This window comes from Bison bison, unplaced genomic scaffold (assembly GCF_000754665.1).
Source record: "Bison bison bison isolate TAMUID 2011002044 unplaced genomic scaffold, Bison_UMD1.0 scf7180017864371, whole genome shotgun sequence".
In the NCBI taxonomy this organism is placed as follows: domain Eukaryota; kingdom Metazoa; phylum Chordata; class Mammalia; order Artiodactyla; family Bovidae; genus Bison; species Bison bison.
Window position 1 is genome coordinate 11,109,967 of NW_011494943.1, and position 15,115 is coordinate 11,125,081.

At 44.8% G+C, this 15,115-nt stretch overlaps 1 protein-coding gene across 1 annotated transcript in view; it reads left to right on the forward strand.

The window, feature by feature from the left end:
- RNF213 (ring finger protein 213) overlaps window positions 1-14,395 on the forward strand; it is a 116,865-nt gene extending 102,470 nt beyond the window's left edge. Inside the window, exons 53-65 of the mRNA XM_010856525.1 lie at window positions 1,650-1,809; window positions 3,142-3,310; window positions 4,718-4,809; window positions 5,294-5,545; window positions 7,229-7,361; window positions 7,669-7,752; window positions 8,162-8,342; window positions 8,620-8,821; window positions 9,862-9,939; window positions 10,789-10,983; window positions 11,425-11,514; window positions 11,606-11,784; window positions 13,353-14,395. Coding sequence (XP_010854827.1) covers window positions 1,650-1,809; window positions 3,142-3,310; window positions 4,718-4,809; window positions 5,294-5,545; window positions 7,229-7,361; window positions 7,669-7,752; window positions 8,162-8,342; window positions 8,620-8,821; window positions 9,862-9,939; window positions 10,789-10,983; window positions 11,425-11,514; window positions 11,606-11,784; window positions 13,353-13,506 — 1,969 coding nt within the window. The 3' untranslated portion in view covers window positions 13,507-14,395. The remainder of the gene's footprint in view (window positions 1-1,649; window positions 1,810-3,141; window positions 3,311-4,717; window positions 4,810-5,293; window positions 5,546-7,228; window positions 7,362-7,668; window positions 7,753-8,161; window positions 8,343-8,619; window positions 8,822-9,861; window positions 9,940-10,788; window positions 10,984-11,424; window positions 11,515-11,605; window positions 11,785-13,352) is intronic.
- The last annotated feature ends 720 nt before the right edge of the window (window positions 14,396-15,115 follow it).

Sequence of the window (15,115 nt, forward strand, 5' to 3'; positions counted from 1 at the left end):
AGCTAAAAACTGGATCTCATAATCCCACACTTGCTCATTAGACAAGTATGGTTGTAAATGCTCCCTTAATAGGAGGTGTGACCTCTCTACATTGATCTTATAGTCTAGCTATTTTGGTGCTGTTACAGTTTAAAATATTCTAACCTGTTATCTCCATAAACTATTAGAATGTCCTAGAATCTCCAGTATCATTTCAGCTGAACACAGCCATCACACTGCACCTCCCATCTGGGTGTGATGCCAAATCCTTTGCAGAGATTGGATCCTAGTTTTTAATGTGGGAAAAGGAGACCAGTGTGTATGTACTTCCATGTTAATGTCAGCTACTCCAGACTCTGTCCTTTGCCTGCCTGCCGCTCCCCCACTGATTCAGGGCAAGAAGCAGGTCCAGACCACCATCCTGACATATGGCCCCAGCAGTAGCACAAACAGCCAGTTTTGTTTTGATAATGATTTTATTTCATTATTATTATTTATTTGCATTTATTTTTTGCAGCATTTATTCCCGTACCTTAAGTTTTTGTTTCTTCTGGGATATCTTTTTCTTCTGTGCAACCTCCTCTTCTGGTTTAGGAACAGTCTGTTCTTTTTCAGAAAGGATCATCTCAGTGTGGCAGGGAGAGCTCATGGAGGGGTTAATCCAACCCTGAGCTCTGTAAGTCCTGTGCTGCACTGTGGGGTTTTGTTCACCTGGCTGTGCTCGATAGGCAAGATAACCTACATCTAAGTCCTTCAGTTCGGCATCACCTTCTGCATTTTTGAGCGTGTGCAGTAAAAATTCAGCACTGTTTTTCGGCCGCCGACCCTGCCTTCAGCTCCAGTGCTTGTCCTTTGCACACCGACCAGCTCCACCACTGTAACAGTGGAGTGGCACACACTGCTCCTGTAAAGTGACATCCTCCAGATACTCGGTGGCTTTTCGGATATGCACACCCTCAATGGCCGGGGCGGTTTCACCAATGTTCTTTTTTTTTTTTTTTTTTCACCAATGTTCTTAAAGTGAATCTTGATTTCCATGATTTTGTGGGGTTTTCTGGGTCAAGTGAATGCTGAACCATTTTTAGAGGTCATCTCAGGGCTGCTTATCAGAAAAGTTTATTTATTTGTTTTTTTTTTTTTAATTTTATTTTATTTTTAAACTTTACATAATTGTATTAGTTTTGCCAAATATCAAAATGAATCCATCACAGGTATACATTTTTTTTTTTTTAACTGAAGTTGATGTACAATACTATATAAGTTACAGGTGTGCAGTATTGTAATTCACAATTTTAAAGGCTATATTCCATTTATAGTTATGAAATATTGGCTATATTGCCTGTGTTGTACAATATATCCTTGTAGCTTATTTTATACATAATAGTTTGTACCTCAAACCCTCTACTATTATATTGCCCCTCTTCCCCCCCACTAGTCTCACAAACAGCCACTTTATACTGTTGTGGGCTTTTGGTCAGCCAGAAGGGGCTGTCTATAAAGAAAAAGACTTGGAAAAGTGGTCTAGGCTTATTACAATCAGTAACTTTCAGCATCATTTTCTTCAAGACTGTGAACCTGGTCTCTCGGTCCTGAGACTCTGAAGTGCGCCCCCAGAGCCAGAAGAAATGGTCTTCTTCAGCCTTCACCCTGTCTTCTCTCGTCCTTTCCAGGGACACCATGGACAGGACTCAAACTGGCCACGTCCTGGGAAACCCACCACCCAGAGGTGCGCCCGTGGTATCTGACCGACAGATGTCCCCAGTGGTCTTCCTTCTCATCCGGCTACTCACTCATCTGGCTATGCTTCTGGGAGCCACCCAGAGTCCCCAGGTAGAGCATTGTACTGCCCAATCATGTACTAGTTTCTATGGTAGTTTTTTCATAGTGAATCCTTTCATCTAAAAAACCCTACCCGGTTCCTGGGAAGGCCCTGCAGGGTCCTGCTTGGTTTCATTGTGGTTAACCCTGTTCTGCTCCAGTTCTCTGATTTTGCCCCTTGAAACACAAGACTGCTTCCTGTGTCTGCATGCTGTGAGGTTTGTGTGTTGTGGCCTTACTGACATCAGAAGCAGAAACTATTTAGGAAGTATGGAGAAGATCTGAATGCAGAAGTACTTGGATAAGGGGAAAGACAGATCGATGAATTTGTCTACTCCTTCCTTTCCGAGAGTATGAATGTATTGCTTCTGTGATAACTAAGTATCCTTTCCCAAAAGAAACAAGGAACTATTTTCTTACTCCTCTTTGAAGTTCCAATTTGTGATTCCCAGGGTTCTCATGAATTAGTAATTGTATTGGCAATAGGAACAAATGAAGAATGCTTTACAATATAAAACAAATCTTATTAACCTACATTTGTGCATATAGGTCTAGATGAAACATACTGAAGCCTGATACCAATTCTTTGACAATTAGATGGATATCAAACATTAGAATTACAATTTTATATAAAAATATTTTAAAAGGTTTAATTAAAATAAAAATTGAAATTAAAAATTTAGTATTATTTAAACCATTTTAGTCTGAATTTTTGTCATTGTTCTAATTTGTACGTTGACTTTTAAATTTTAGTAAATCATGAAAAAAAAATTAATAAATCATTTTTAGTAGTTGAAAAAAATAAAATTAATCGACCTAGCCACCCCCTGTGGATTTTGAGTAAGTCATTGTTACCTAACGCAGAACATAATGTAAAATTCACATATCCTAATTTTTCCCACTGTGGCCTATGGTGGTAAGGGAGACTACTTGTCACATTATGTAAAGTCAGTTTTTACTGAATAGCTCTGTGTCTCCGGTCCACACCTGGGAATGGAGAGGCTAAAATAACCATGATTTTACCTGTGTCTTTGCTGTAACTCTGGGGAGGAAAGAAATAGCATGTTGCATTTTATCTAAGTTAATTAACCATGAGAGCAAAAAGTTCCGGTTTTTAAAGTTCTTTATTTCACATTGACAATATAGAAGGCAGTCGTTTTCAGACCACATTCATTTCTGCTTCTCAGTTTTCTGTCGCCTCTACTGTTTGAATCATGCTGACATCCCTCCTAGAGACTGTCCTCTGGCTCGAAACTGGCTCTTCACCCCTCCTGACCTCTCCTGAATTGCCATCCCCTCCACAAACAAGACCTTGCTTGACATTTTGTCCTCTTGCTCCCACAGGACTTGATGAACATCATCAAACCTCCAGTGTCGGATCCAAAAGGGTTTCTGCAGCAGCACATCCAGAGAGACCTGGAGCAGCTAATGAACACGCTGGGGAGGAGCGCGGACGAGACCGCCAGCGTGGTGCACCTCGTCCTGTGCCGCCTTCTCCAAGAGCAGGGCCACAGTGAGGAGCTGGGCACGGGGCCAGGGTGTGGGGCACAGCCAGGAGAGGAAGCAGGGCACTCCTCGACCCCAGAAGGAGATGAGGGGGAAGCAGGAAGACGTGCACTTTCCAGAGAGTCGGGGAGGGGAGGACCTGCCTGGCCTTTCCATTGACCCCCTGCTGGTTTGAGTGTATTTGGGAGGCTTTAGTTTCAAAAGTCAGCCTTGGATGTAGTTCAGCCACTGCATGGGGAACACAGGGCATCCAAAAGAAGCAACGTGCATTAAAGAAACATCAAAGAGACTAATGTTTGATAAGCGCTTGGAACTTGGTCTCTTTCTATTGGAGATCTGTTTTGTTTTACGGGGTCGGGGGAGCACCTTCTCTTCCTAAAATAATACTGCATTCTTGGACCGACTCAATATGTATATGCATCCACAATGTGTTACATGTAAAAGTAGGCTAACAACTATTAAGCTCATTTTCTAGTTTAAAGTCCACATAGAAAGAAAAGGTCTATAAGACAAGTTAGTAAGAGGGTAGTCTCTGAGTGGTGGAAGAACAGTTTTGTTTTCTTTTTGGTTATCTGCAAAAATGTTTTTAAATTACCACTCTAATGACAATGTTATTAAAAATAACAATAGCAATAAAAAGTTCTGGCACATGACAAGAAAATCCATTCCCACTTCCAGAGCTTTTTTTGCCAGAAATCAGCATCCGTATGGGCTTGCCTGTGGCTCAGCTGGTAAAGAGTCCGCCTGCAATGCAGGAGACGTGGGTTGGGAAGATCCCCTGGAGAAGGTAAAGGCTGCCTACTCCAGTAGTCTGGCCTGGAGAATTCCATGGACTGTAGAGTCCATGGGATCACAATGAGTCGGAACAACTGAGCGACTTTCACTCATTCAACATCTGTATATATTTTCCACTTAGCAAAATCTGATTTTAAGTTTCTCATTCTGGAGTGGTTTCATACTAGGGAAGCTCAGCGAGTATCACACTGACAAAGTGGCCACATTCTAGAAGCATACTGACAGTTTATATGGCATTCTGCGTCGAATGCACCCACAGGGTCCTGCCTCCGTCTTCAAGCCCAGGTGGCAGCAGTTGAGACCTGTGGTACCACTAGTCACTGTTAGTTTGCCCCTGGGCTTCTGATTTAAAGTATTGTCCTTGCAGTAATTTTGTTCAGAATGGCTTTAAGGTGATAATTACGTGGGTTAGAGATTTTAGAGTTTGAAGTACCTTCACAAAGATCATGAGTTTGGTGGTAGCAGCAGGAAACATTTTTAAATGCTCAGGTTACTTTAGGAAAATATATCCACCTCTGCTCCCAAAAGGAACATTATTTCAATTAAACATTTCTTCAGTGTTTTATGTAGAATGCTGTGGTTTTTGTTTCTTGGGTAACATACACATTTTTCTTTGTAGGGTCTTTAAATTTTGATGCACAATTGTCAACCAGAATACAGAGGAACAGCTGGGAAAATCTTGTTCAGACTCTTATTCTGCGTGAACTAGAGGTAAGTAATGAGTAGCTATGGGGCTACTTTCTCTGGGAAAGTGCAGGAGGGGGTTTCCACAGCCTCTGCTGAGCACTTGATCTGTTGTTCCTTCTGGAAGTGTCCCTTAGAGAAAGAAACCCTAGGCTAAGTCACAGATTTAGGTGTTCTTTGTTTGGTCACCCCACCCTCCTGTTGCCCCCTCCCCATCCTGTCCACTCCTGAGGCGGGCTGGTATGTCAAGCTGAGGAATTACTGGGGATCCAGAAAGTGCAGGCAGTCATTTTCTCTCCACTACTTTTTAGAGCAGAATGTGCAAACGAGGCAGAGAAATAAACCCTGTCAGATAAGAATGTTACTGAGAGTAACTAAGACCCTTGGGAAATATAAACAGCAAGTATTTAAAATAATGGTAATAAAATATAGATGTCTGAGACTTATTCTGTTTGAGAAGACAAAAACCTAGCATCTCACTTCCAGATCCCATGTCGCTTTCCTCACCTAGCATCTAGATAAAACCCTCCTGGCAGTGAACGCTCAGATCAGCCAAGATGAGCGCATCAGCTCCAACCCTGTGGCCAAAATCGTGTATGGTGACCCAGTGACCTTCCTGCCCCACCTGCCCAAGAATAGCATGGTTCACTGCTCTAAGATGTGGAGCTGCAGGAAAAGGATCACCATTGAGTACCTCCAGCACATCGTGGAGCAAAAGAACGGCAAAGAATCAGTGCCCATCCTCTGGAAGTTTCTGCAGAAGGTGAGACTGCTTCGCTGTGACCGCGACTTACATGTCCCCTGGAGATGTGAAGGCCCTGCTCTCATTTAGTCTGATCAGTCCTGAGGGTGGGACAGCCATTAAACTACTTTGATTTTTGAATAAAATGTCTCTGGCAGAAGACTCAGGGATAGATATCTCCAAACACATCCATCTGTACGAGTCATTTGAAGCATAAAGGCACAGGTGAAATATATGCACGCGTTGGAATTAGTAGGAATCTGTAAAGTACTTGGCCGGGAGGGTTTCTCCCAATTACTCAGCAAGAAAGAATAGAATAAAATCTTTCCTTTATCTGTTCGACTTCATCCCCCCAGTGCCTGAAGCAGTTAGTCACCAATGAGTGTCTATTGAATGAAAAAATTTTAGTTGAGAATGCATAACTGAAATCCAACAAAAAATCTTCCCCTAAACCATTCAGAGGGAGGGTGTTGGGAGGATTGGAGGCGAGCAGAGCTATAACGTGTGCATCATCCCTTTCAGAGCCAGAAGTACACACTCTTCCTAACTTTAATCCATTTGAATTTTTATTTTCTAAAACACATTTTCTAATCATTCCTTCCATGCACCAGTACTTGCAGTCTAGGAAGAAGTAAGACGATGCAGAAATTTTGGTGGGTCATTTAATGAAAATGGATTCCCGGTGGGAAGGCCGTTGTGCTAACACTGTGATCTGTCACTGGTGTGCTCAGGCAGGTCCGTTACACTGAAGAAGCTAAGGTCCTAGGTCTTCAGAATGACACTGGATCATCTCTAAGCATCATTGCCTACATGCTTCGTCTTCTTGCTCTCAGCAGTGCCTCTCCACACCCAGCCCATCTCGGGCCCAAGAGGTTGTATTCTTTCATCAGCTTCTGGCCAACACATTTGCTGTGTCGGCCCTACAGTTTTGCTTCTCGACCCTTAGAGTGTAGAACACTGGCCAACACATTGTAAGCAGTCACTAAGTACTTGCTGAAGGAAGGGAAAGGTACTTGCCTTTCACCATTCTCAAGAACTATGTGTTACGTAAAATGGCACATTGACCATATTAAACTACAAATACATGGCCCGAGCCTGAAAGGTTGTTGTTGAATCACGCGAATACACCGGGATTCTTGGCCCCCGGAGGAGAAGAATTCAATCCGGGGCCAGAGACGAGGCTTGATCGCTCAGAGCTTTTGTGTAGTAAAGTTTTATTAAAGTATAAAGGAGATAGAGAAAGCTTCTGACATAGGCATCAGAAGGGGGCAGAAAGAGTACCCGCTTGCTAGTGTTAATAATGAGGTTATATAATCCAAAGAATGTCTGGAGGTTGTAAAGACCTCCTCCGACCTACTCCCATAATTTACATTTTAAGATAACACTGTCCTCAGGCAAGATACATCCTTATAAAGACCAGGTATACTCCCATAATTAACATTTTAAAATAACAGAAGGTTGAATCCAAAGACTGTCCTTAGGCAGGATACATTATTGGTATATAATCCTAAGGAATGTGGAGAAAGAAAAAAAGTTTGTCCTTTTTTCCTCCTTGAGAATTCCAGACCCCTCTCTCCTCGGGGACCCCTAGACTCCCTATCAACCTGCCTAGGAAATGACTCTCTCAAGCCAGCCCCAAAGTCTGTTTCCCAGGAACATTATCTAGGTACACTAAAGTGTTCCTGGTGGTCTTCCCTTCTCTAGGAGGCAGAACTGAGACTGGTGAAATTCTTGCCCGAGATTTTGGCCCTGCAAAGGAATCTAGTGAAACGATTCCAGAATGTTTCAGAAGCTGAATACAGATCCATCCAAAGTTTCATTAGCAGTCATGATTCAGGTAAGGCTCTGCTCCCACAGAGCATCAGGACTACCAGTTCAGGGCTAATGTGTGTTCTGTACCCTAAGCTTGTAGCATGAAGCAGTGGGTGCTGTGAATGCCTGGGACATTAGAGGCTTCTGCTGTATCAGTCCAGAATCTCCCTCTCTCTCTCTGGTTCCTTAAACTCAGCTTTAGTTTAAACAGCATTTAGAGTGTGTTGGTGATGATATGAAGGTGGGGGTCAAAGAGCAAGTAGTTCTGTTGGTTTGACCTAGATGGGAGTAGGTGTTATCTTGCAGTTCTTAAAAAGTGTTTTGTTTGCTAGATGGGCTGAAAAAGTTAACCCGCAGTAGAATCACTATCTTTCTGTCAACATGGAACAAGCTGAGGCGATCGCTGGAGACCAATGGTAAGTCAACTCCCCTTTAATACTAAACATCACAGGAGCACCTCTCTGAAGGCCTGTTCTCTCCAGCCTAACTCTGCCCTGTTCCGTGTGTGCACAGCACCATGCTGTGTGTCTCTAATGCTGGATCTGTGGACTCTTGGTGAGGGTGTCTGAGATGAGTGCATAATATTTCAGAAAGAGCAACCCCTCAGTCCTCTTGAGTCTATAAATTCGGTATCAAAAAGCAGCTGAGACTATTTGAAACTTGTCAGCACGTAAAAGAGATGTGGGAGACAGAAGCACCCTTGGTTCCCAGCTCTGTTCTGTTGAGGGGGCTTCTGCATTGCCTCCCTTCCCACTGTGGTGGGCTCCTAGTCCTGAGACTATGAAAGAAACAGCAGGGAGGTGACTGCCCCTCTGTCGTTTAAAGGTGAGATCAAGCTGCCTAAAGACTACTGCAGCTCCGACCTGGATCTGGACACTGACTTGGAAGTCATCCTGCCTCGCCGCAAGGGCCGGGGCCTCTGCTCCACCGCCTTAGTCAGCTACTTGATTAACTTGCACAATGAAATTGTCTATGCGGTAGAGAAGTTCTCCAAAGAAGACAACAGGTAAGCACGCAAGCCGACAGCAGGGGACGCTCTTTCAGCACAGGAAGTCGTTTCTGGGGGGAACAAACAGGAAAATAGGGTCACCAGACCTAGAGACAGCAAGCCAGGCTTCGGGTCCTTCTTAAACAGAAACCCCTTCAGCTACACTCACAAGTGTCACAGATTTGCGTGTCCCTTCACCTGCACAGCCTATGGCAACGTCAGACAGGAGCTGGCTCTGCACGGACAGGCCACGTGCACCTCACTGGGACCCTAAGCTCTGTCTGTCTGTCCCCAGCTACTCCGTCGATGCCTCTGAGATTGCCGACCTGCACGTCATCAGCTATGAAGTAGAGCGGGACCTGATTCCACTGATTCTCTCCAACTGCCAGTACCAAGTGGAGCAGGGCGGGGAGACCCTGCAGGAGTTTGACCTGGAGAAGATCCAGCGCCAGATCATCAGCCGCTTCCTTCAGGGCAAGCCTAGGCTGACCCTCAAGGCAAGGCTGACCTGCTGTATTGATGTGGCCCACGTGTCCATGGTCCACATGTCTGTGGTCTGTGTGTCTGTTTTGCAAAAGTTGCCTGAAGTGTGGCTTTGATCACAGCGATTTCAGAATGAGGAGGGATCCTCTGGACCCTTCGTCCACACTCCCAGTATCTGTGACCACACCTGCATTCAGGGCCAACAGCTCTGCAGAGTTGTCTGTGCATCCAATCCACACCTCAGTACCCCAAGGGTGACTGCAGATCTCAATGGACTTAGTCCGGATTTCTCTGCCGTAGTTAATGGCACCACCAGCCACCCACACTGAACCTCATTGTTTTTCCCCTTTTCCTTTAGTCTGAAAACGCAGTCTGTCATCTCTACCATCAGGCGCCTCCGTTTCACCAACCAGCCCGCTGCTCTAGTTCAAAGCATCTGTCCTTAAGCTCCACTGCTGCAGTAGCTCCCAACCAGTCCCTGTCTTCAGGCTCTTTAGGCCACATTTCTAACATCCAGAAATGCATCTCTCCATCCACTTTCCTGCATTGAATCCCATGACCGCACAGGCTGGATCACTCTCCCTTCCCCGAATGCAGCCTGCACTGTGCTTGTTGCTTCCAGGTCCAGTCAAAGGTGTGGTACTTCGTTCTGTTTATGTTTCCTCCCTGCCTGCAGTTAGGCGGCGAACTGTTTGAGCTCAAGCCTAATTCATTCTGCTCTGTCAGCTGAGTGCCCCTCGCTCACGGTCTGTGCTCAGTGTGTCAGCACCATGCCCTTGAGACCTGCCTGCACTGGTGGCTCAAGGGCCACAGAATACTATGTGACAGTGTCTTCTTGGCCATGGCAGGCAGGCTGGGCTCCTCACTGTGTCCCTGTTTCCATAGCTTCCAGGATAAACACACACATCATGAGGCAACAAGGAGCTGCCTGCTTTGCCGGGTGATGCACTGAAATCCCTGGGACTACCATTGAGTCTCGGCTCAGGCATATATTGTCATCTGATGGAAACCTCCACAGTGGATTCCATTTCCAGTCTTTTTCTTTCCCCTTTAGGGATTACCCACTCTGGTATACAGACGGGACTGGAACTATGAGCATCTCTTCATGGACATCAAGAACAAAATGCCACAGGTGATGATCAACCTTATTTGCGTGTGCCTCCGTCTTACCAGAGTGTTTCCGCCCATGTTAGGACTCTTCCGCCTTTACTCGGGGCATTTGCTGTGAGCACCAAAGAATTTCAGGGCCTCCCTCTGTTCTGAGCGCCATGATTCTTCTAGGGGGCACACAGGACCAGCAGAAGTTTTTTTATTTTTCAAGTATTTCTTTATTTGGACTGCCTCGGGTCTTAGTTGCAGCGTGCAGGACCATCACCATGTCATGAGGGAGCTTTCACTGTGGTGCGCAGACTCACTAGCTGTGGCACACGAGATCCTGAGTGTACGCAGTCAGTAGTTGTAGCAGGCAGGCTTAGTTGCTCCGTGGCATGTGGGATCTTAGTTCCCTAACCACGGGTAAAACCCGCATCCCCTGCATGGCAAGGAGGGTTCTTAACCACCAGGGGAGTCCCAGCAGACGTTTTCTCGTTCAGTATAAACAGATTGAAAATTTGTGCTTGTAGTTTTTTAGTAATGCTGTCATGACTGTGTATGCTGAGACAAAAGGTCCAGAGAACTTACTTATTCCTGCTTTTCTGATTTATGCATGTTGTGTGAGTTTGTGGGGGCTATGTATCTGTGTATGTGTGTGTCCATATTCATATCCTCACAAAGTTGATTTGAGCATTCAACGAGTTCATCTCTCTTTCTGTAATATATCTGAATATTGCTACACTTAAGAAGCACCAAGTGCAGACTACTACTGTTATTAGAGAGCCTGTCCCATTCCGTGGCCTTGGCAGTGATGAAGATAAGACTCTTGCAGGGTAGCGGTGCACAGCATGCCCCAACTGTGGACCCCATCCTGCTTTTGACTTCCTAGAGTCCCCTCCCCAGTGCGGTCATCACTGCCATCAGAGGACAACTGCAGTCCTACAGTGACGCCTGTGAAGCTCTGTCTGCCATAGAAGTCACGTTGGGGTTTCTGAGCACAGCTGGCGGGGATCCAGACATGCACTTAAATGTGTATATCCAAGACATGCTGAAGATGGGCGATCTGACCTCACTGGTTTCAAAGGTAGGTCTCGTGTCTGGCCTCTTCCAAAGGAAATTAGCATTGTCCCCTCCATCGTCTCTCCACTTCCTACTGGGATACCACCCCCTAGGGAGTAGGGTTGGTATCTACTATCTAGGCAGCCCCTGAAAAGGAGGGGAGGCGAAAATACCTCATTCCCCAGCCAGTCTACAGTGTAAACAGAACACATTGACAGGAGATGCAGAGATGTACTCGGAATGTACAGATTTTGGAAGCACAAGTCTGCTGTGGTGTGCATGCAGACTGCGTGCTGCTGCTGGACCCTGAGATGCTGCAGTGGGAGAGGGCTTTCAGAGACATTTCAGTGTTGAGGCAGGAAATTAGTGGACGAAGCAGAGGTGGCCTCCATAGTAAAGGAGGTGGAATCAGTGCAGGGCCAAATGAAAACAGGGCCTCATATTCAAGAGTTCTCTTCTCTTTCAGGCCTTAAACAGATGCAAGTTAAAACATACCATCGCCCTCTGGCAGTTCCTCTCTGCCCACAAGTCTGAACAGCTACTTCGCCTGGGAAAGGTGAGTTTGGCCTCTTCCGTCCACTTGGACTCAGGGAGCTGCACATTCCCTTTCCAGGCTTCATGTATCATTTGTTCTTATTTCATTCCAGAAGCCATTTGGGGAAATTGATTCAAGGTACAAAGCTGATCTCAGCCCTGAAAATGCTAAGCTGCTCAACACCTTCCTAAATCAGATTGGCCTGGATGCTTTCCTCCTGGAGCTTCATGAAATGATGATCTTGAAGCTAAAGAACCCCAAGATTGCAGAGAGTTTCAACCCTGAGTGGAGGTACGGGCTTGCAAGCCTGCCAAGCGAGGCACACATACAACATTCTGCCATGTCTCCCAAGATTTTCCATAGTCATGGAAATTGTTCTTGTCTCACTGCAGAATTTGGTTTCCTGCTGATTTACCATTGTTGTTCAGTCACTAAGTCGTGTCCAACTCTTTGGCAACCCCATGAATGATAGGCTGCCAGGCTCCTCTGTCCATGGGATGCTCCAGGCAAGATTATTGGAGTGGTTTGTCATTTCCCACTTCCTGACCCAGGGACTGAACCCGCATCTCCTGCATTGCAGGCAGATTGTTTACCCCTGAGCCATCAGGAAAGTCTGATTAACCATTATCAATTGCAAAAGTCATATATTCACATTATGAGTAGTGGTCTTCCTATGTCAGAGAGATGTGCATTTTAACTTTGATAGAAAAAGCTACACCAATGTATAAAGAATACCGAACACTGAATATTATCCATCTTTCATATTTTTAACAATCTAATGGCCAAAAAATGGTATCTCATTTTTGCTTATATTTTCCCATTTAATGGTAAGGCTGAAAATACTTATCAGCCATTCGTCTATCTTCCTCCAAACTGCCTCCTGATTATTTTTCTTTTGGAGTATTTGTATTTTTCTTAATATTTTATCTGGTATGTTATAATTGCTCTATCTCAGTCTTTAATTTTATGAAGCCAAATCTGAGAGAATTTTCCTATGAGGTCTCTAGGAAAATATACCTCTAAGGGTCCTGTCCCAAGGTTATAAAATATTCTCCCGTGTTTTTTCCTTGTGCTTTAATGTGTGGTCTGAGGAAGAGATTTTCACTTTATTGTTTTGCTAAATAGATAAACTCCTGTTTTCCTCACTGACATAGGGCTTCATAATTGCCATTTTCCTCCATTATGCTATGTAGCATATGCCTATTTACATTTGTATTCTTTGAACTTATTTAAGAAATCTTTACTATCCCGGACTTTTTAGTGTAGGAAAAGAATATCTCTTCCTAGAGAATTTATGATCTTTGTTAAACAAATCATGAACTGGACTAGAAGCTTTATTAATGGTGAGGCTTTGTTTTTTGTACAGCAGACATATTACTAGAGTGTTTAGAACCATCTGGCTGGGCCCTTATCAAGGGGAGCTCCTTTCCGTAGAGTATGTGCACTCCAGGGTGGGGGCAGCAGGGATGCACTGGAGCCCTGAAGCCAGGATTCCAGCGCCAGGCCAGTGACTCAGCGGCTCAGCTGCATGTGCTCAGTCTGACTCTGTGCGACCCCACGGACTATAGCCCGACAGGCTCCTCTGTCCATGGAATTCTCCAGGCAAGAATACTGGAGTGGGTTGCCATGCCCTTCTCCAGGGGATCTTCCCAACCCAGGGATTGAACCCAGGTCTCCTGCATTGTAGGCAGATTCTTAACCACTGAGCCAGCAGTTAGTTGTCTTTAAACTGACTCTTAGTATTACCGGCCTTAATGAGCACTTTAGTCCTGTGATGACCTGAAAAACTGACCAGTGATCACATGACTCCTTATGTCACATGACTATTTAATGCTATCTATTATTCCTTGGTTTTTCAGCCTGAGAGATACACTGGTGAGTTACATGGAGACTAAAGACAGTGAAATTCCTCCTGAAATGGAATCTCAGTTCCCAGAAGAGATACTGCTTTCCAATTGTGTCGCTGTGTGGAAAATGGCTGCTGAACTGAAACGGAATCGACAAATGAGATAGAATTATTTCCTGTCTCTACAGGGAACTTGGGCAGAGAAGGCTCTTCCCTCCTCATGGGCGGGTGCTTAGAAGGAAAGCTGTGGGCACAGCACTAAATTTGAGACCAAGATGTGCTGTGCTGGCTGACAGCGTCTTGAGAGCCAAGCTGTTTCAGGAACATGTGTATATTCAGAAACTTATCTCCTCATATTCGGAATACCATTCATTGGTAGGTGAGAACTGAAGATTACATGGAACTAGAATAAAGCACCATCCTCTAGGAGAGACCAAAAATAGCTTCTCAGCTTCACACATACAAACCTGTGCCCCAGGTGTCCTAGTCTCTTACCACGCGCATACCCAGCACACCAGGCACTGCTTCCTCAGACTACTGCATGCTGAGAGGGACGGAAAATAAGGTTATTAATTTTTGCCTTCTTTTCTAGTTTATTCTGCAGTCACAAAAGAGAAGCTGGCTTTCTTCCTTCTTCCATTCCTTTAAATTCAGAGAATTGTACAAATACTTCTAGGTCTCCAGGAAGATACAAATACAAGTCAGGCCATTCTGCAAGTGCCTTGATGCCAAACTAGCCAGCCCTCACCCATGCCCACAAATGATTCACTGCCAAATTTCAAGGGTCAGAGCCCCAAGCTTTCATTGTGAAGAGCGCTGGGCCAAGAGTCAAGGACACTGTTAGTGACTTAGTTTCCACATCTACAAAATGAAGGGACTGGATTGAAGGCCAGATTTCCTGCCAGTTCTAGTATTCTAGTAAATTCTAAGTGAAAGTTGATCAGTGTGAAGTTAGATCAAACGCATCGTTCTGGCATTTCTGGGGAAAGTTTTTGCTTCTGTAGGATTCTGATAAATAATAAAGCTCTTAGCATGGTCTTGATTTTCCCAAGTGTATGACTACCTGGTCCTTTCTTTGCGTCTCAGTCAAGGCACAGAAACAGACTCAGAATATACAACCAGGCAAGTTTCTGATAAAGGAAAAAGAGAATAGTCAACGCACCCCAAGCTTGTGCTGCTATTCTCACTGTAAGTGTTGTGTTGTATTTTCAAAATCCACTTGGTGCTTCTGACCTCTCTGGGCTAATTCCTGTTCCTGGGTAGCTCGGCACCTGTTAGCCCTGAGACAAAAGTTGTTTACAAGTCAGAGGTAAATGTCTTTCACACACATTCTGAATAAGATGATGACTCAATCAACTTGAAATTGGGCCCACAGAATGGTGAGAGCTACAAAAATAGAAAATGCTTGCCAAGGACAATGTAGGCTCTTCAGCGCCACTGGAGGGAGCTGCAGAACAATTTGTGCTCCAATTTCATTATTTTGGTTTCTCTTCATTGTGGTTGAGGAAGGGGAGCACAGGGACCTAGGATCTGGTACCATATCCACTTGTAATATAGTAACCTATGTTTATCTAATAATTCTATGCAAAGGCACTCCGCAAGGACATCCGTTTCCTAGATTGTGTGTTTAATGGATGTGGGAGTTGGGGAGTTGCTTGTTCATCATTTCAGTTTGCACTTGGAACTCCTTTGACACCTCAGAATTGGGATGGAGCTGGCCAGCCTGTGAAGACCTCCTTTGGGGGGCAGGGGAGAATTTTTTCCCTGCTGTTATGA